The 20,968-nt window shown below is 40.0% G+C and overlaps 2 protein-coding genes across 2 annotated transcripts in view; one reads left to right on the forward strand and one right to left on the reverse strand.

The window, feature by feature from the left end:
- LOC146002607 (midasin) overlaps window positions 1-20,968 on the forward strand; it is a 586,494-nt gene that overhangs the window by 262,130 nt on the left and 303,396 nt on the right. The gene's annotated exons all lie outside the window — the stretch shown is intronic.
- LOC146002608 (uncharacterized) overlaps window positions 1-20,968 on the reverse strand; it is a 61,285-nt gene that overhangs the window by 22,397 nt on the left and 17,920 nt on the right. Inside the window, exon 2 of the mRNA XM_083140573.1 lies at window positions 7,532-7,715. Coding sequence (XP_082996699.1) covers window positions 7,532-7,715 — 184 coding nt within the window. The remainder of the gene's footprint in view (window positions 1-7,531; window positions 7,716-20,968) is intronic.

Consider the following 20,968-nt stretch of genomic DNA (forward strand, 5'->3'; position numbering starts at 1 on the left):
GTTTTCAAATTCATGTTTGTTTGTTTTTTGATCCACGATGGAGATCGCAGGATGATGTTATGGTGCAAGTCAAACCCAAAAAGAGACAATCATACTCAGCACAGAGATACAAAAAGGTAGCTTTCACTTTTTGTTTATTGTGAAATATAGAAGTTTAAATGTATTTAGGTAGCGTGTAACGTTCATTATTGAACGTTCCGAGTGCTTCCTTCTGACATTCGGATCGCGAGTGTTGGTGCGAAACGTGATTTGTGTTTAAGAGATCGATTTCCTCCCACGTCTCGTGCGACCGTCGTTCGCACGTGCTTCCCCTTATCGGGCGAATCAATTACTTGGTTTTGGGAAGCTTCGGTTTCTGCGAGTGTCGCTGTAACAACCGCAACGTGTTCCCGCTGCCACAGCATCAAATCCTATTTCGCGCTCGAAAGATTCGTTGCCCGTGCTTGCTGCTCTGCTGGTGCGTTCGTGCCGTTTTTTCCTTTTTCGTTCGTAGCTTTCCATGGTAACGTTGATTATATCCCGCTCTTATTCGGTTGCATGATCACCGCCTGCAGGTTCTGTCCGTTGGCTAATTGGGTTAAACAAATAAAAGAAAATAACAGTTTTTCGAAAAGCAATGGGATAGCTAGCTATGTTTTGCCAGCTGACGTGCCTTCTCCCATTACCCTGTAGAATTTCTTCGTATCAGAATGACCATTCTTTACTGTAATAAGTGGGGATATCGCTAAATGCATTACATCCTTAACTTGACCGCACTGTAAGTGGTTGTGGGTTGTCCACACTAAACGCACGCAAACGTTGCATACAATACAGGGTTAGGTAGATACCTGGTGGTTCGGATTCTACTTTAAGTTGTAGATCCAGTCCCGATTAGCCTATCTGTGCATAAAGTGGACTCGAAACCAGTGTGTGAATTGATATTTTGCTTTGGGGCGAATGCCCAATCAGTGGTGTAAGTTTATTTGTGATTTTATTTTGGGGGGCCGGTTTAGGTTTTTTGGGTATATACACACTCCTCACAAAACGTTTGAAATATTGTTACATTAGGCACAAGATCGGAATATTGTTACATTAGGCAATAGGTGATAGGCACGGTGGAATGTCGGCGAGAACACAAGGACGTCCAGCAAAGACAGATACAATGTGTTGTTGCATTCCATTGCTGTGCGTATCAGCTAATGCCTAATATAACAATATTCCATACTTTTTGTTAGCAGTTAGTAAACTAAACTATTGCCTTGCACTTCCAAGTGCATTAGAAAATGGTTCTAACGTAAGACATTAAATCTTGTGATAACATTTCCACGTAATTTAGAGACAGTAGACTATATTTACATTCTAAGCTAACGCATACACAAAATAGCTATTGAACTAATACCACTGAGAAACTCGACCAAATTTCTGTTGCTCGTTTAGCTCAAAACTCAATGAAGTTGTGCTGCAAGAAAAGTGACCTACGTACAACGAATAAAGCTGGCGAAATCAACTCTTGCTTGCCATTGCGACAGGCTTTCGTAGTTTATTTAACAATGAACAGAGCAACGGCGCTAGTCTGAGAGCTTTTTGTAAAGGCTCCAACGCGAAGTGGGATGCAATTGCTTTTAAAGGTTAAATAACTAAATAAAACAAAAGTGCTACCCTGTGCTTAGCACCACGCCATGAAGGCATATAGGGGGGTGTGAGGGTAACTCCCCACACTTTCTTGATCCGGTCGTGAGTGGGGGTGATGTGATCAGCATCACGCCCCTGACCGCCTTTACCCCCCCCCCCCCCCCAGGGTTTCCCACAGGTACCCATGTGATTCGACGCTGGGTGGTCCGGGACCTTTAGCATGGTAAGACTGAGTAGTTACAGACTGAGCCACCGCGGCCAGGGTAATGGTTAAATAACTATTTTCCCTAATGATATATCAGTGAAGTTGTTCCATAGTTAAGAAATTGCATACTACATGCTTTAGTTCCATTTTGTGGGGGATATAAGGGGCTCCCCGATTGCGCAGTGTTAGCGTCATCGCCTTGTAATGAAGGAGTCCCGCGTTCAATACCCGGTGGAGGCACATAGTGGTTCGGATCCCACTTAAAACTGTAGGTCCAGTCCCGATTAGTCTTACTGTGCATAAAGTGGGCTTATACTTAAACTCAATCACTCAATGAATCTTGAGGGGAATAAAAACATCCCTGGCAGGGAATAAAATTATTTTCTTCTGTCAGGATAAACATTTTTGTCGGAGGAAATCGCCGGCTTCCCCCCCCCCCCCCCTGTTAATTCGCAAACTGCTTAAAACAACAATAATTCAATTCAATTCATTGCATACGATAATAACGTAAGCGTTGAATATTCGGTGTTAGTAATAAGAAACAAAAGTGAAGCCTACTCGTATAGAGTAACAACGTTAAAAAAATGTTCGTTTTAGGACCTGCTACTGCTGGTACCAACATCGGGATTGGGTGTTATAACGGATCTGGCACTCGCTTTGGGACACTTTGAAAGGTTTGAATTGGAAATCAGAAGACTAAGCCGCCACTTGTACACCGAAACGGAGAGAAAGTTTCAAGTTGGGCGGCGGCTGTTAGTTTCGTATTCAAGAGCTTCTGTGTGATTAGCCTCGGTTCTAAGAAACGAGACAGGCTTTCGTGGTTTAGTGAAGAGCCTTTCGTGAATATGCATTTGGTACTCGGCATTTGCCGCCGGCTGATTTCGTTAACAGAGTTCACGAAGAAAAATTGAAACCGAGACGAAACAATCGGAGGGTATTTAATTATGCTCCCCGTCTCCAGCTGAATCTGCTCACCCTTCAGCGTCCTCTTGATTTCGGGGCACTAGTAAGCAAAGTTTAAAAGGTACCCATATGGGCCGATCATGTCCGTCTATCCCACCGTGATAATTATAGGAATCTCGGAAACTGCGGCAGCTACAAAAAAAAAAAAAAAAAGTGGTAAATCCATAGAATGTACCTAACACATAATCGATTATACCAATCGGACCGTTCGTCTAGTCGTGAGAGTCAATAATTGTCATGTGACATGTCGATATCTGGGAGACTGTTAAAGGGTAGCGCGCTGAAATTTATTGATTAATTTGAGCTATAAATGTGAAATGCCATTTTGTACGTGGCCGCGGTGGCTCAGTCGGTAACGCGTCTGACTACCATGCTAAAGGTCCCAGGTTCGATCTCCGGCGCCCACCCAGCGTCGAATAACATGGGTACCTGGGGGAAACCCTGGGGGCTAAAGGCGGTCAGGGGCGTGATGCTGATCACATTACCCCCACTCACAACCGGATCAAGAAAGTGTGGGGCGTTACTCCCACACCCCCTATACGCCTTCATGGCGGGGTGCTAAGCACAGGGGAGAACTTTACTTTTTTTTTTTTTTACCTTTTTTATAAATTTGAAATTTGGTGAACTCATTTACGGGCAGACACAACTTTAATATGTTATTTTTCTTCCCTTTTGGCTCATTCATTGCAGTTTTGTAGTGAGCAATTGATGCCTAACAATTACTTAGAGGCTGTTAGGAACGAAAACAGAAAAGAGATTTCACTGAAAGGTATTCGTAATACTAACACATTCTGATCTCGACCATAGTGTCCGTTTGTCTATTAGAATCAGCCGATATTTATTCAGCAAACGATGTGAATCGAACCCTCGATAACTCGGAAGCTATTGCACTTACCTCATTGAACAACATATTCGTGATCTTTGCCTGTTCTCAGTTATCTCAGAAACAAGGCAGCGCATTGCGTCAGAGAAGGGGGGGGGGAATCTAGTGATCAGAGCCAAACATTACACGACTGGTAACTGCAGTTACCCCCCCCCCAATTCCACGCAATCCCGTTCCTCCAACGTGTTCATTGGTGGAGTCGTCTCGTGTCACTACTTGCGCGGATACTCGTTTTTGTTCTTCTGCTCCAGAGATCGTTTGGACAGAGTATACCAGCCGATTGATTGATCGGTAATCACTACATATACTAGAATAATATTTCGTGAATGAAAATGCCAGATTCAGCTAGTGGGATGTTGAGTATTTCAAGTGATCTATCTGTCTGCCAGTGGAATTTAAATTGGCAGTGACAACTGTCTTAGTGGTCTATACCTTCTGACAACATTAACACGAAATATGTTATGATCAACTAAAAGTTTCATATGTTGCATTATAACCGCGATGTCTATTTATTTCTTAGTAAATGTATTGAAAAGAAAACACACGCTTGTGATTTTTTAAGGAAATTTCTTTCTAATGCATGTTTAGTGTAATTCTTTGTAACAAAAGGTAAAAAAAAAAGGTAAAGTGTTCCCCTGTGCTTAGCACCACGCCATGAAGGCGTATAGGGGGTGTGGGGGTAACCCCCCCCCCCCACTTTCTTGATTCGGTCGTGAGTGGAGGTGATGTGATCAGCATCACGCCCCTGACCGCCTTTACCCCCCAGGGTTTCCCCCAGATACCCATGTGATTTGACGCTGGGTGGGCGGCGGGGTCGCTTCCATCGTTAGAAATGTTCCCGGATTTGAACCGGCCGAGGATCGAACCCGGGACCTTTAGCATGGTAGTCAGACGCGTTACCGACTGAGCCGCCGCGGCCAATAATTTGTAACTCTTCTCTTTAAAAGGCGAATCATGCATGCAGCCGGCATGGAACAGAAATGTATGGTCGGCATTATTATATTTTTTTCTTCCTCCCAGAATCTTGTGTTGAATTTAGTTCGCCTGTTTAATTTCCCTTTTGGGCTTTCCAAGCATGCATTGTATAGCTTTTTTGTAGTTGTTGTTTAGGAAAAATTCCCAGTGGTTAATGTAGTAGCCGCGAGTAAACAGGGAGGTGTGCAGTAATTGTTGATTCGTTTGCTTAACACGGTTTGTCCCCGATACGGACTGCTGTTGAATTTCGATTAGAGTTCGGGGCTTGTTTCTGTCCTTTCGTGAGCACGCAAGCGCCCTATAATGGTTCTGTGTTTGAATTGCTTCCTCGGGGGCCAATTTCCCCAGGGAAAGTACTTCGCACAACTCGTAGGAAGATGAAACATGGTTCAGGCCCATCGTAAGTTTATAATTCGATTTTCTTCTCTTGACGTCAGCGCTGTTCGCATTCTCCGCATGGGGAGCATATGTTGAAGGAATGTTTCCCGCAACGCTCCCCCAACACGTTTCGACAGTTTGCCGTGTTCTGTTCGCGACCATGTAATCTATGCTGAATTTTACTCCATAGGTAAATTTGAGACCGCTCACGGCATTTCTGGCTAATGTTTGCAACGTACAGGGTGTTCAGCGTAAAAGTATACCGTGAACTAAATGGTAATCCTGTTAAGCCTTGTTTCCATGTTAATAAAACATTCAAATGCTCACCAAGGCAACATTTATTGTATAAAAATATACGCTAAAAGTAACGTTTCCATCTTTTATTAGGGTCTTCTTCACACGAGATTCACAATAAATTCGTTAAACGTTACGTGTTTAGTGTATATTTTTTATACAATAAATTTTGCCTTGGTCAGCATTGTAATGTTTTATTTGTAAACTAAAGTGTAAATATTTCTTAATTATTAGCTTCCAGTGCCAGTAGTTTGAGCTGTGTTCATTAAGGCGGCTTGTCAGCAGGTGGCAAGTGTCGTTTCTGGCAGACTGTGAACTGATTTTAGACGGTTATCCTTGCTAAAGTATGTAGGTGTGTGTGTGTTCTAAATTATTTCAAGATGATATCCCTTGTGTGTAGTCGCAGACATCTCTAGGTCTTATCGATTCGTTGACTATCGCTTATGAGGTGCTGACAACTCACATCATTTATCGAAACTCGGGCGAAGCCGGTGTCTTGTGTCTAGATGTAGATTGGCCCACTGGGTTGTTTGAAGGCACTGCAAGTGCAAATGCCTACCAACAATTAATTAGTCACTCAGTGGAAGAGAACCGAAGTGAATGATTGTTCTTCCAAGCCAGTACAACTTGACTCGTTTACTCTCACTGGGTTTATGATTCGTGAGATGTTTGCAGACAAAGGATTGTGACCTGCCAGGTCTGAAGACTAATAACTCCAAATGCAACTCCCCACAAAATAGGCGAGCTGAAGATGAGCACCACTGCAATACAGAATGTACAACCAAATGTGTGTCGAACAGAATAGAGGTCACTGATGTAACTTAAGTACCCGAAACCAAAATTCTCAGTATTAATATTCACAGTCTAGGCAGACACTCTGTATAATGCTGCTGTGCTGCTGTTAATTTGAAATATTTTTTATGTCATCATTTTGATCGGTTAGTTTTGTTGTTTTTTTTCTATTTTTTATGACAAAAGAGATACAAGTAATATTTTGTGGAATGACGCAATCACGCAAACATATATCTGTAAACTGAAGTACAGTACCGTTTACGAATGTTTACCAGTTTCACTATTTTTTAGTAGTGGGCTTCTCACTAACTTATCCATTCATCGAATGTTCCCGGCTGGTCTAGGCATATTTCTGTTCCGATTTCATCTGATTATCATTTAAAAAGCAAAGTCTTGAATATTAGATGTTTTTATTTAACCAAGCGTTATGAAAATTGTATAAAATATCGACACGAATAGTTTCACATCAAATTGAGTTAATTTTTATAATTACCCTCCATTAGGATTGTAATAGTTAGTCTCCGAGTTTCTAAATTAGGAATTGGAATAAATATTGTAAAAAAAGATATTGTATTATAAATGAATCACGTGCTTTCAATCTCATGTGAATTGTTACCAGGGTGGTGGACAGTATCAACAAATTACAGTTATCCCAACCTTCTGCGAATACACACCTTTTTTCAAGTTATCGCAAAAATAAATTCATACTTTTGTTTGAAAAGCTAATTTTTGTTATGAGTTCATGATTTCTCCCTAATTCTCTTGAACCGTCCCAGAATAATTCCAATTGAAAAGTACTTTTCCTAAGCATTGTTCAGTTGTGGATGATAAAACCGTTGTATCTTTGCCTTTTAATCAGACATGTGGCTGAGGCTTAGAAATACTAAAGTGATGATATAATTAATATTTTTTTGAAAATTTCCCAAATTTCCCTTAGTTCAGAATGAGGAATGTTTATCATCTCTCGAGGAAAAATGTTTTTGTAACATATTTTTCAATTATCGTGGTTATATCACAATGTTAGTGGTGCCTTTTCCATAATTGCTATATATTGTATATTTGCGATATACTTCAAATGTGAAAGTTACATAGAACAGATTATTTTAAAATTGCAATATCAAATCTCTTTAAAACTAATTTCAATCGGTTCAGTTCTTTAGTCATCTACTTTTGAAAATTGGTTCTAAACCCTAAAACATGTTTTCATTATTATTCTTTTTCTGATTTAATATTTTCTAGCTTTGTTTAAGCTCTGATGGTGACGGCTGTTTTTAGCATTTCAAACCAACCTGCTTTAAAATTGACTGCCCCCTGTAGCCTTAAAAAAATATAATAATAAAACTGATAAGGAAATGGAAGCGCAAATTCGCTGCCAAGAGAAACTGTCATATGTTTGGAGATAGCCCTCGGAGCAGATAAGAGTCGCCTACCTTCGTAGTTGCTTCTTGCTGAGGATGAGTCCCATGAGCATTACGTTGGCTGCCATCCCGAGCGCTCCTAGGCAGATGATGATGGCAGCTTCTGTGGTTCCTCCAGGATGGCACTGAAACACCCGTGTTGTGTTTCCCGTCACATTGTTGGAACGAAGATTCGACCCTATCATAGGAACTGCCCCTGAAATGTAGAAAAATGCAATTCAAAGTTTAGTGTGCATTTGACTCGGGATCGGTAACAAAATACTATAATAAGTAAACTTTCAAAATTTTAGAGGTTTACGTTCAGACAGTTACTCGGTACCAGTACATGTATAGGGTGCGACAGAAATAATAAACTGGTTTCAACGATCCATGGTTTTGTTTGTTGCAGAGAAGGGGCAGGCATGTAGCGGGTACCTTGAAAAATAGGCGGCAAGTGTGCGTTCCGTCAGTGACGTGTGCAGTTAGCCATGGAGCGCTGAACATTGGCGGAGCGTATTTGTGCTGTAGAGTGCTTTATTAGAAGTGAGTCTATCACCGACACACAGAGAACATTTCGACGACAACTTGATCGACGCGATGCACCTTCTCCTGTTGATATACGTTGTTGGGTAAGACAATGGTGTGAAGAATAAATCACCACCCGGGCGACCACGGTCAGTGCGAACGGAACAAAACGTGGCACGCGTCCGTGTCTCTGCAGTGCGGAGTCCATGCAAATCACCACGTAAACGTGCTTTAGCGTTGCAGATATCGGACCGAAGCATTCGGCGAATGTTCCACGTACACCTTAACTTTCACCCGTGCAAGATGCAAGTCGTGCCACGTCTGGAAGACAACATACGACGTTGATGATGAGTGATGAAGCACACTTTCATCTAACAGGAACGGTTGATAAGGAGAACGATTCAGTTGCCGTCGAAATGTTCTCTGTGTGTCGGTGATGGAGACACTTATAATAAAGCGCTCTACAACACAAATATGCTCCGCCACTGTATGCTTGAGGGAGGGGAGATGTTATTCAGTCAAATACCCAGAAGAATGCAGTTTCTTACGTGTGAAAAATGGAAACTTCCACGTTCATATTTCTTTCCAACGTTCAAGGTAAAACTAATTAATATCGGCAGTGTAGTGTAATCCCCATATGGTTCACTAGTCTGAACAGGAAATATCTGGTGGAAACTGGGCGAAAATGAGTACTTTTTCTGTATGATGCAGGCAAATAAAATTACCGTATTTGCCGACGTATAAGACGCACTAGGAAATTTTCTCTGTTCTGAGTAGAACTATTTCCTTTCGGTGTGTGGCGAAGAAGATTAAAGTGTATTCTTTCCTAGTTAGATTAGGTAAGTTTTCGAAGATTGAATATTTGAAATACTGTAAATGAATTATAAATTTTGTGACAAAGATTTTTCCAAAAAAATTGTACGTCGGCAAATACTGTAACTTTTTTGGATTTTTAAGACGGTAAGCGACAGAAGTAAGTTAATTTCTGTTCTCAAAGTACGGGTGATATCGAGATGAGACAAACCTCGGTCACGTCTCGAAGCCGTTTAAAATATCTCGAGAGATTGAGTCAGAGACAAGCATTTGCATCTCGATACGAGATTAGTCTGTATCACGTCTTGTCTCGTCAAGTCACTGCCAAAAAGAAATACACATTCTTATAATCTTCTTACCTTATATTTTGGTTTTCATCCAAGATAATTCATTACGACGTCGAGGAAGTGCCTTGTCTTGCGCAGCGGCGAACTTTCGATTGAGAGAAATTACGAAAGCCACCGACTGCGTTTACGAAACCACGATGAATGTTTGGTTCACCTTCCGTTCCGTTATTGAATCCGTCCGTATTCCGTTCTAACACTTTACCCTTGAATAACGATCCTAACTGTTCTACGCTAAACGAGAACTGCGAGAAATGCGAACGGATATTTGAAGATTCCGTTCCTTTCGCAGCGGCAGCTGATTTCCGACACAGATTTCACTTCTGGCACAGAAGTCTGTCAAACATCCAAGTTGGGCGAAAGGAAAGCAGGGTCGAACCCCAATTGATGGAATCGCTTTGAGCCACCATCCAAGTCGCAGATTTACGGAAGTTAGGAAGCGGAGCTTGCTTTCTCTTCGTGTCTGGCAGATATCCAGATGCCTACGCCCCCTCCCTCCAGATCACGATGGTGGTGTGGGCACAAACCGGAAGCAAGTTCGTACAATGCTGTCGTTCCCGTTCAACGGTTCAAAGCATCCCTGACGCAAACATCTCCATTCAATTCAACAGGTTAGCTTCCTCCTCTGAAAGTTGGAAAGCTCAATTTGCTTCAGGCGTTGTGAATTGGCAGTGTATAAAGCGAAAAATGACGGGAATTCTCGACTTTAGTATTTTAACCGGCAATTTTAGTAGCCGTACTTCGGCAAACATTTACGATATATTTGTGTAGTACCTTTTAGGTGGGTACGTATGTTGCAAGATTGATTAATGCTGCTTTAATAGTAAATTTCTGACTTTGGTTATTAAAGTCACTTTATATCTGACTTTGGTTATTAAAGTCACTTTATATTATATATATTCACTATTCACCCTTATCGTCGCGATAAGGAATATACCTTGTCCCAACCTTCTCTGGAGCAAGGCCGAGCATAGCGGCAGAGAAGAGGCGAAATTGAGTGGGCAGAGTGAAGCAGAACTTGCTGCTGCGAAGGCTTGTAACAGAAGTCGCTTTTCCCCCTCCACACAGTCCCGTTCCTCTCGTGTTCATTGGTAAAGCCGTCTTGCGTTACTACTTGCGCAGAGACTTGTTTTTATTCTTCTGCTCAAGAGATAGCTGGAGCAGAGTGTACATGGAAGGACGAATAGAATTGATGGCCCACAGCCTCACTAGAACTGGAACACAGATCTTTCAGAGGACAGTCGCGAATGTGACTTTTCAACGTTGTTGACCTTCGAGACAGGTAAAACTTAACCCAATAAACTGATGTTTCTTCATATACGAGATTCATTTTTCACGTAGTGGCAACACTGCTGGTATACGCTGGAACAAGAGACGATCGGGTCTTGATTTAATCTTGTACTACGGATCGTGTGTAGGTGTTTCGTGCTGAATAGTACTGTTGTGTGGTAGTTAGAAGACGTGAAAGTGAAGTGTGTGTGTAATACCGCCGTAAACAATGTTCAGACGTGAAGAACGACGAATATTCATTAAATTTGAGATTGCACGTGGAAGGAATGCACGACAAATGTACAAGGGCTTACGCCGGCTCCCTTGGCTGGAGTGCTTAGCACTTTGCACTACAACGCCAGGGGTCCCGGGTTCGAATCCCGACCTGGGCATGGATGTTTGTGAGCGTCCATTCATCAATTTCACCATATCTTCACTCATCCCCATCTTCACACTTGAGTCTTTCCACAATATATACATACAGATACACATACAAGGTAAATTAGTCAAAGAAGTGGGAACAAACTGACAAAGAACTTTAGTTTCTTTGATAAATAAGTACTCCATGATTGATCTGCCCCTATATCAATTTTTTTCTTTGACTACAACAGTTGCTGATGAATTAATATTAATATACATCCATTGGTTCGGATTTTTGTTGTAACACATAAACGTGCAGGTTTATTTGTTGATCCATGGTATTTTTCCCATCCATCGAATTGCTGATTTGTAGCTTTAGACGTTTTTCCGATACTGAAGGATAAAGAGATATAAATTATTAACTTATTATTCTTTGCTCCCCCAGGCAGAAGCATGTTTTTCGCAGCGTTTCTGGCCAGTAAATCAATTACCTGAAACTACAGGAACGAGTCAATCAGTAGGCATCAATTGGCTTAAATTGTTGACTAGAAATAGATAAATGGACGAGTCGATAGAGAATACATGTAATTTACAAAGGCGACTGTTTTTAGTCCACCAAATTTGACCTTTCTACTTTGAATCCTTTCAAAGATATTGCAACATTTTAAGTAATTGATTGATGACAATTTCATGGACAGACGTACTGCCGGCGGATTGGTTAGCTCACCGCGCTACGACGCCAGAGGTCTCGGGTTCGAATCCCGGCCAGGAGATGGATGTTCTATGTGTATATCCCTTCATCAATTTCAACACATCACCACTGATCCCCATCTTCGCGATTAGCCAAAAATGGCAGAAATTCGAAGTAAAATAAAGCAAATCAATGGACAGGTTACTTTTGGATAGCCAGACATGTACATTGAGGAATTATTTGGAGGTCTATCCAAGTCACCTTTAGAGATCTGTAGTTTCTTCGCTGCCCGTAGTGTACACGGGCGGACGGCAGGACCGTCGCATAAGAACATTGTTTTCAGCTTTTGTTCATTTATCCAAAATATGAATTAAATTGCTTCAACGTGATCTGTATATGTATAGATTGTCAGGTTGTGAATGTTGTCAATGTTTTAGCAGCAAAACTCTGATTATATTAATACAACTTTACTCCTAGTTTTCTATGTAGCGTTACAGATGACCGGCCTGGGAGCATCACATGATCTCTTATACTGATAGTTGTTAATACAAGGATCCTCCTTTCCTTGAAGAAACAATGAGCGCGGATGTTACGTCTCTGCACATATGATGTTCCAAGAGAAGGAACGCCAGAATAGACCCTGAAGCAGCACACCAACATCCAAGCCAATTAAGGGGATTTCATAGCCTCGAGTGTTGCGAAATCGCTGGCTGTTACGGCCTGTGCTCTTTATTTGTTTCTAAAGGATGCTTCAATCTTTCCTTCGTGCAGTCTGGAAAGTCGGATACACACTAAAACTTTGTCGCGTAATTTCAGATACCAAAGCACCGCTGATGCCTTCAGCGGCCAATGTTAGATAAATATTAACACACAGTTCAAAAATGGATTGTTCGATAATTAACGAAGTTCAATTTCTTTGGCCCGATAACCTAATTGAAACCAAAATTACTAAAATAACTTTCATTAGAAATTTGAAAGAGCTTAACGAAAGAATACGTAACTCGAAACAGTATCTCGTACAGTCACGAACACTTTCGAGTTGTAACAATTCCATTGACTTTCAATTGCTTTGTTACAAACCAGATGTGTCCGTGAGTGTACATAGGCTAATTTTACATGTTTTTGTAACCATAGCGCTTACCTTGTCGAGGATATAATTTTTGAAGGTGGAGGTTTTAATTTAGGTTCCTCTTGGACACTATTTGGCCAGATTTACTAAAAAGAATAGTGCTTACACAATAAAAAAAACTAATCCCTTGTTGCTGGTGATCAGCAAACTATCGTCAATATTTTCATTATTCCATTTTTTTCTGTTCAGCTTTATGCTTATGTTCATATTCGTCCAATTCTCACTAATCGCGACGATGAGGATGAGAGATAATTAGGTGAAATCGATGCCGGGATGCTCACAAACAACACCCATGATCATGTCGGGAGTTAAACGTGGGAACTTTGGTGGCAAGATCAAAAGTCTACTACCAGTCAACGTGCTTGGCAACCGATCCATCTTAGCGTTGTTAACAATCTGACATTGGACGGCCATATTGAAGTGGAAGAAAAACTAAAAATCTGTCACAACATCCCATATCTACAGTTGTAACTTACAGTCTCTCGTTTAGCAGCGAATAATATAATGGTATACTATTTTTATAGTGCAGATATCTCGGTATAACATACGATAGTCATATTTTGTTTCAAATTAAATTTTAGATTTAAAAAAAAAAGAGAGATCAGTTGCACCCGCGATGGGTCATCTGCTTTATTAAATTCAGAAAATAAAAATACAGGTTTAGATTTACAGTACTTATGCACTACATTGGCTAGATACAAGAATCAATATTCGTGGCACACTTTACGTACTAAACATTGAAACCCAGCTTGATTATCAATATGTATAAAAGTAATCAAAGTATAACACAATAATAATGTTCCCAAGGTACTTAAGAACTCGTACTAAAACTTTTTTTTCTTCTTCAAGTAGATTAATATACACAAATATTAGTGAAGAATTCTCATTATTGCTGCCATGCTTGTTCTTGTGGCATCGAAGAAGACTTGTAGCCCGTTGTCCTTGCGTTACGGGTTAGTAACGAAATTTTTTATAGTATTCCGAATATCTCTTGTATCCTGATTAAACCTCGGAACATGTTACGGAAGGAGTGTTGCGGTTTGATTTCCGATGTTCCTGGCAGAAGCAGGCTGTGAAGAGTGGTCTTAAACACAAAGCAAGCTTTCAGAACGCCAACGAAATATTAGGACGTGGCTGTTCTTGTTTTCCAGACTTTCGAAGATAGGAGAGGTACAGTGGAATCCATTAGTATTACCGTGCAAATTGTCCATGACTATTATGACTATTTCTCTTACATCCTGTGTGTTTTTAAGCGATGGAATTATAGCTATGTATGCTGGTGCAGAAGTTATCAACACCTTACCTTCAGTTTTCTTTTAATTCTTGAAGGTCTTATTGGATCAAATAAAGTGCACGAACATGGCGATGGACAATTTGCACGGTAATACTCGTGGATCCCACTGTACAAGAAATTGACTTATCACAATACATTTTCAATACAAAGCGCAATACAAATTTCAAGGGAATTGTGGTCCTGTGTTCTGAAATTCATGCAATATTGGCACATCGAAAGTGATATGTCGCCCATAGTTCTCGCTGTCCAAATTAAATAAAAAGACCCAAAATTGAATCGCGATAATTCCCTTTTTTAAATATATTCACGCCTGTGTATCCTGCAGCGTTTCGAAAAAAAAATCTATAGGATCCCGTACATTACCCTTGTACACTGCAAGATGTAAATTTGTGCTGTCTTCTGCTTCGCGCCTGTAAACTCTAGAAAACATTAATTCGCGGTGTGGCCACTGGGACATTCCCAAGTTCTTGGATAATGGCACCGCATTAAAGAATAAACTGAGTGAAACCATAATGCAGAAAATGGTGTCGTAAGGCTGTACCGAAAGAGAAGTTCGCTCCAGTTCTTTGGCTGGAACCGGACCTTGTTATCTTGCTGGAGCCGGTGAGTCATCGTGTGGCGTTTGGGAAATCGTCAGACGACGTTATCGCATCCAGACTGCAGCTGAAAACAGTCCCTTAATGATGTCAAGAGATCCCGGAATATTGGCGTTAGGCCATTATGTGGGATTTAACGTCCCGTGGTTTACAATCGGCCGCTAGGAAGAAGAGTCTGGATGAAGGACTTCCCCGGGGGGAGAAAGAGATTATCTCATTCGCAGCAATAATTACTCTCCACGGTGCAGTTTTCTGTGTTGGTCAGCTCACTGGCCAGTACACGTGAGTAGAAACTTGTCGGAACAGCAATGCGTTGAATATACCTAGTTTAGGGAAGGAAATTACTTCTTGTTCGCTATTGGTTGTCTCGTCAGGGCCTACATGAGAGAATAAGTGATATTGCAGCTGTACAGACGTTTTCGAGAACTGGAGTAGCTTTTATTTGAAGGGGCGTTCGGAAAACTCTTCTATAAAATTATGTGTGCCTAAAATCTGAGTGTATCAAATTATAAGTTTACGTGTTTTCGTGTATTTTCGTAATACTGTATAAGTTGTAAATCTATACTCCGTCCCGGCTATCTCCGGAGCAATGCGTGCATAGCGGGAGGGAAGGGCTGGAAATCTAGTGGGCAAAGCGAAGGAGTACACGCTGCTGGAAATTTTGGTAACTGCAGTCGCTTTCCGCCCTCCACGCAATCCCGTTCCCTCTCACGTGTTCATTGATGGAACCGTCTCACGTCACTACTTGCGCAGACACTTGTTTTTGTTCCCTTGCTCCAGAGATAAACGGGGCGGAATATCCATGCCGTGAAAGCATATGGGAAGAGTTTGGAAATAGACCCTGACACATTCACAATCTATGTCATTCGTAGAGGTGATGTGATCAGCACCACACTTCAGCGGACTTTACCCCCATGGTTCCCCCCAGACACCCATTCATTAGAGGCTGCAGGGACGTCGCTTGAGAACTTCTCACCTGAAATCGCCCAAGTCCGGGTCTCCCACGTGACACTCAGCTTTCTGTCCACTGAACCACCGCGACCCTTCGTAACACTGGACTGTACGTGAATAATTTATTCGAGATACGTAAAACGTGACTCTGTTTCAGTTTCACCTGCTTGAATGGAGAAACGTATTAAAAGTTTCCTTGGCGTGATATTTCGATAATGCTTAATTGCTGTGAAGTTTCCAATTAATTGCAGTCATATCGCAGTCGAATTTATGAGTAGCTTAAACTTTACAGTAAATTTAAAAATCCTAAACTTCATCATATTTTTTCACATACGATGACGCTGAACGAGAAAGCCTTTGAAAGACTTTTAACTCGCAGTTAGTCTCACAAAAATGTTAAATTTATGATAAATTTGTGTTAAAAAAGTAAATTTTTCTACAAACTACTATTTTTCTGTATTGGTTTATTATGAAAGTGTACTATTTGAAGCGTTTCGGAGAAAACAGGACGTTGATAGGTGTCATATCTTCCAAGATACTACGTATATCATATAAAAAATATCCAATGTGATAAAACCCTGTTCAATATGGCTGCCTTCAGCACTCGGATAGCTATTAACTATTCGATTGAAGATATCTTAAATGGTATGAGAATTAATCCCTACCAGGTCTGTTACTTTCATTAAAAGTCGAGGGCTAGAATGCTAAGATGATCGTCGCTACGTGACATGCTTTTCTGTATTATCCTCCATTTGGAGACATATCTTTATGGAGAACCTTTAATTAAAATCCATCGTAAAACTTTTATCGTTTTAAAGCTTATTATTTAGGCTACAAGTTTTATTGAAAACAATTTCGTGTCGCAGCATTTATTCAAAAGGTACAAGGTAAAAATTTAAAGGTACTAGAAAGAAAAATTGAAGAATATTTTTTAAATTACGGCAAAAAGACTGACACCAAAAAATCGAATTGAATGTTTTTTGTAGCAACTGACCATAATTCAGCCTTTACGGAATTATTCCCGACATGAAACCTTTATTGACTGGATTACGAGTATAGATCGGATCTTGTGAGTGGGCGCATATCATCTAGTGCTGGCAAATAATGGCTTTTAATTTCTGACATGATGTTTGTGTTAAGAATTTTAATTCCCATAACCAACATTAGAGATCTTATTCCTTGCATTTGCAGATTTTTCTATATTCTTCAGAACAGTATCCTTATCTGTATGCAACCTCTTTAACCTCTCTCCGTTTGTGGTTGCAGCAGATAAGGGGTTGAAGGTAACTTTAATAACCTTCAAAAGTACGATTGAGCGTTGTGAAGCCACGGTTCCCAGGTTGAAATTTGTGGAAGTTACAGTAATTATGCTCGAGTTTCCCCTTTCTTCACTTTGTTATTAAAATCTGTCGATACTCGTACGATCTATCGTTTTAAATATATGTAAGCTACTAAATAATATTTTTAATATTTTTTTTCACAAACCACCTTTCTTTCTTTATGCATTGTTGAGAAAAATTTGCTAGTGCTCGAATTTTACTTCCGTCAACCTCTATAGTAGTTTAATGGGCAACTACATATCGACTCGGATATGTTGACAGTAGCGTTTTGAAATGGACGATGTTGACGTACTTTGAACTGTTTTCTTGTACAGTCACGGACACTTCTGGGTTGTAGTGAGCCCATTCAAAGTCAATGTGGTTGTTACAATCCAGAAGTACTATTTCAGTGTCCATCGAATTCCACAACATACATTTCGGCTACTCAAGTTTTTATTGACTTGATGTCGAACACGGGCCTCCCCGATGTCATGGTTGTAACGTCGTCGCCTTCTAATCAAGGGGTCTAGGGTTTGGCAACCGATGCAGGCAAGTCGTGCTTCGAATCCCGCTTTAAAGTGTAGATCCAATGAGACTTCTTGTGCATAACGTGAAGATAACAAACTCAAACTGATGTCGCTTAGAACCGCGTTTAGATTTAGAACTGCATCTTACGCGAAACAGGGGTTGTAAATTTAGATTCGGATGAAACTAGAATGGACTAAAGCAGGAAGTAATTGATCAAAGGGTAAAGTTTACAGTATTTTCGAGATGCTCAAACTAAGTTTTTGATCCATGTGTACAACATGAAAATTACTAATTATTAACTCTCATTAATTCGGAATGGTTATTACAAACTCAAATGTATATTAATCCAGAGTTCATTCAATGTAGGTAAAGAAAAGCTTGCATAATTCAAGATCAACCTTTCGTTCAATTTATATTTAAAATTAAAATTATATGTGCAAATCTTACTGTCATGTATGTAATGCAAGCGCCTCGGCGGCAGACTGTTTCGAGTAGATGACCCATGAACTCGCTAGTGTAAGTTCTGTCTTCGAATCCTAGCCTAATCATTGGTATCATTCATGAAATATCTCTTCATGAATTCCAGTCGCGATAAACAAAATGTGGAGAAAACTTTGCTTCATCATTGGCGAAGTAAATTTGTGTGTGTGTGTGTATTTCCATACTTTTTTTCCTTTCCTTTTTAATGAAGCGTGTGGAAATCTTCGTAGAACTTGCCGCTAAAATAGGAGTTCGCTGTATTTTTCATTTATTAAGTCTGAGAAGAATATGAATTTGGACAATGCCAAAAATTGATGCGTTTGAAATAAGTAGAACGGTTTGAAAAATGTATTAAGAAATTTGATTCTACGTTAAATTTATCCTCTTCGCTTCTAAGTTTAACTAAACTACAAGTCACTTCCTGATAAATATCAGAGATATAGTTTATTTCTCTAGGAGTATTGAAGCAAGAGTTCTGCTGCCTCCATTTTGAGAATTAGTCTTACAGTAACCAACCATACGCCTCTACACAAAGCCTGATTGTGTAGGTCCTTGTTCTTGAAAGTGTTGTTAGGGTCGAATTTTCCACCCGATTCGGAGAACAAAGGCCTTGTTCAGAACGCTGGAAAGCCTTTTCATAATGAACTGTCGCCAGTCGAAGCTGTGTCTTTTTCCCTAGGATTTCCTGTTCGCGGCGTCCAATTAAAAACCTGTCGCTCCGAGGCAACCCCTTTCCTACGTAAGAGGAAGAGTAAGTAAGACGGAGTATGCACGCAGTAACATAGCAAGTTTTTAATTGTAACTGTAGGATTTCGGTTGGTCGGAACAAACGTTTGTGGAAACGAGGCAAAATGGTTTCGCCTTGGGCTGACCTAAACGCACGTTCAGAGTTCCATCTCCGCAACAAGCAGGTTTTACAATTAAAACCTCGTTGTGAAAGCACCTTCATAAACGAAAAACCATTTGAATTACTTGTCTTAAAGCTCACGATTCTTGTATTTTCGTCGCTATCAAACGTAGTTAGTGCGAAATATTCTGTTTGGAATATAATCTAACCTCGGATATGAAGGTTCTAAAAACTGTGCTTTTAAGTTCCTAAAATAGGCTCTAAAGATTCGAAAATAGATCTTAAAAATTCTAAATTAGGCTCGACAAATCCTGAAGTAGGTTCCAAAAAACTTAAAATGATTCAAAATTCCTAAAAAAAATATTGCTTTCGAACAATCATGAAAAGCAAAATTTCAAAAGAACCGTAAAAATTTTAATAGGAATATGTAACCAAATATTAATTTTCTAACTAGATTTTCATTTGCATAGATCATTTTAAAAAATATCCATGCTACTTGTGGTGTTAGCAGTTACATGTTGATATGAAAATGAATTACGCATGTATAATTTGCTGCATAATACCAGGGTGGCTACTCAACAGGAATTCCTTGGATGATAAGTCGCGGAGAGAGAAAGTATGCATGTGAAGGGTGCTTCGAGGAAATGACAAATACAAATTAACTTACAAAACATCTCAAACAAAATTCTATGACTTTTCGTTCTGATAATGAACTCTATCTCCGTGTGGAACTTTAGATTACATAGATTGCGATTTTTTAAAAGCTAAACATTACACAGATATATTTTGACAATAAATTTGCTGCGATGATCCAATTGCAATTTTAGAAAATATGAAATTTATATTTATTCTAAGATATTGCAATGTTAAAAATACTTATCGTATTAAAACAATGCTTGCAATGTCTAAACGCAAATGCGGTAGTTGTGCATTTTCTGATTTTGGCCCCGCGAAATATATACATGACGTAATGACACTGGAACTGAAATACGTGATGTAGCCCTAAACTACAAAGTGCTTCCAAGGCGTTACCAGCGGAAGTATCGCATAGATTAGGAACTCGTAAGGTGTTGACGTAACTGTTTAGGATTAATGCTTCCAAGAATTTGTGCCCACGAACTTTATTTTTAAATGGCTCTGTGTTGATTGATACGTAATAACAGTTCTAACGGTTTATTATACAAGTACGGAGACTATTTACGATTATAGTGTTCACTAGGTTACAACTGAAAATCTGTTCATTACTAGTAACAAATTTTGCAAATAACCTTTCGTAGAAAATTTACCCAGGAGCGATTGTTGAGAAGATGCACTTAAGGAATACCTCAAGAGAATATGGATGTGACGAAAGAGAACCTTGTATCCATTTGATGATTTTTCGTGCCTGAAAATAGCTGAATCTTCAGCGATTTGTCCTTGCCGTTGTGCTCGGTGTTATAACTCAATTATACCAGATCCTCTGTGGTCAGGGAGTGAAGACGATTTACACCCAAGGCCCTGGCTGGAAGAGATTTCTAGAAATTCTTTGATTGTTCTAGTCGGCAGTAGCGTCTTCGTCCACACAGAATCTCACGTCCTCCGTATAACTTACTTTTTTTTGCTCCACTTCTCTGAGATGTTGGGCGATATCTTGCGGAGATCACACTCTCCAGAGAATTGGAAGGAAGGAAGAACTTCTATAAAATTTGTCCTTCTATGTGGGTTAATTGTCTTCATGTCTGGGGTGAGCCAAAGGACGATTGTGGACAGTATTCTCGTCTCGTATAGACACGTATCACCGCAGAGACCCGCATTCTTCTACGTGCGTGTTGCGATATTCTCTCTATGGTATTTATTTCTTCAAGGATGCTACGTTGGGATACAACAACTGAAAGGCTACTCAAAAGTCCAGATTTGTGTTTTTTATTAAATGGTTTAGAAAAGTGCCGTAAGAACTCCATTGTACAAAAGTTGCTGTTACATGCAAGTATGATAATCTGTAGTGTTCACTCATCTTTCTGCCTTGAGGCATCTGGCAGCAATCTATGTAGATTTATTGACATTCACGTTGCATGAACTGTTGTAACAATTGTTCTTTTTCTCATCTGTACATTTGACACAAGGGGACAGACACTGTATAAGGATTCGGATCTCGTTTGTTAAAGCAAGCTCATTTCCGATTACGCTTGGCCATAAAGTCTGTTTTAAATATCAAATTTTGTCGACAATTTGAAATATTGTGATGAATAAGCTAGAAAAATCATTCTCCTTCATTTTTCATAAGTGGGGGATCGAGATAGTAATTAGAGAATTGCACGACCTTCTGTTTTCAAAAAAATGTTTTC

This window comes from Lepisma saccharinum, chromosome 18 (genome assembly GCF_977018435.1).
Source record: "Lepisma saccharinum chromosome 18, izLepSacc3.1, whole genome shotgun sequence".
In the NCBI taxonomy this organism is placed as follows: domain Eukaryota; kingdom Metazoa; phylum Arthropoda; class Insecta; order Zygentoma; family Lepismatidae; genus Lepisma; species Lepisma saccharinum.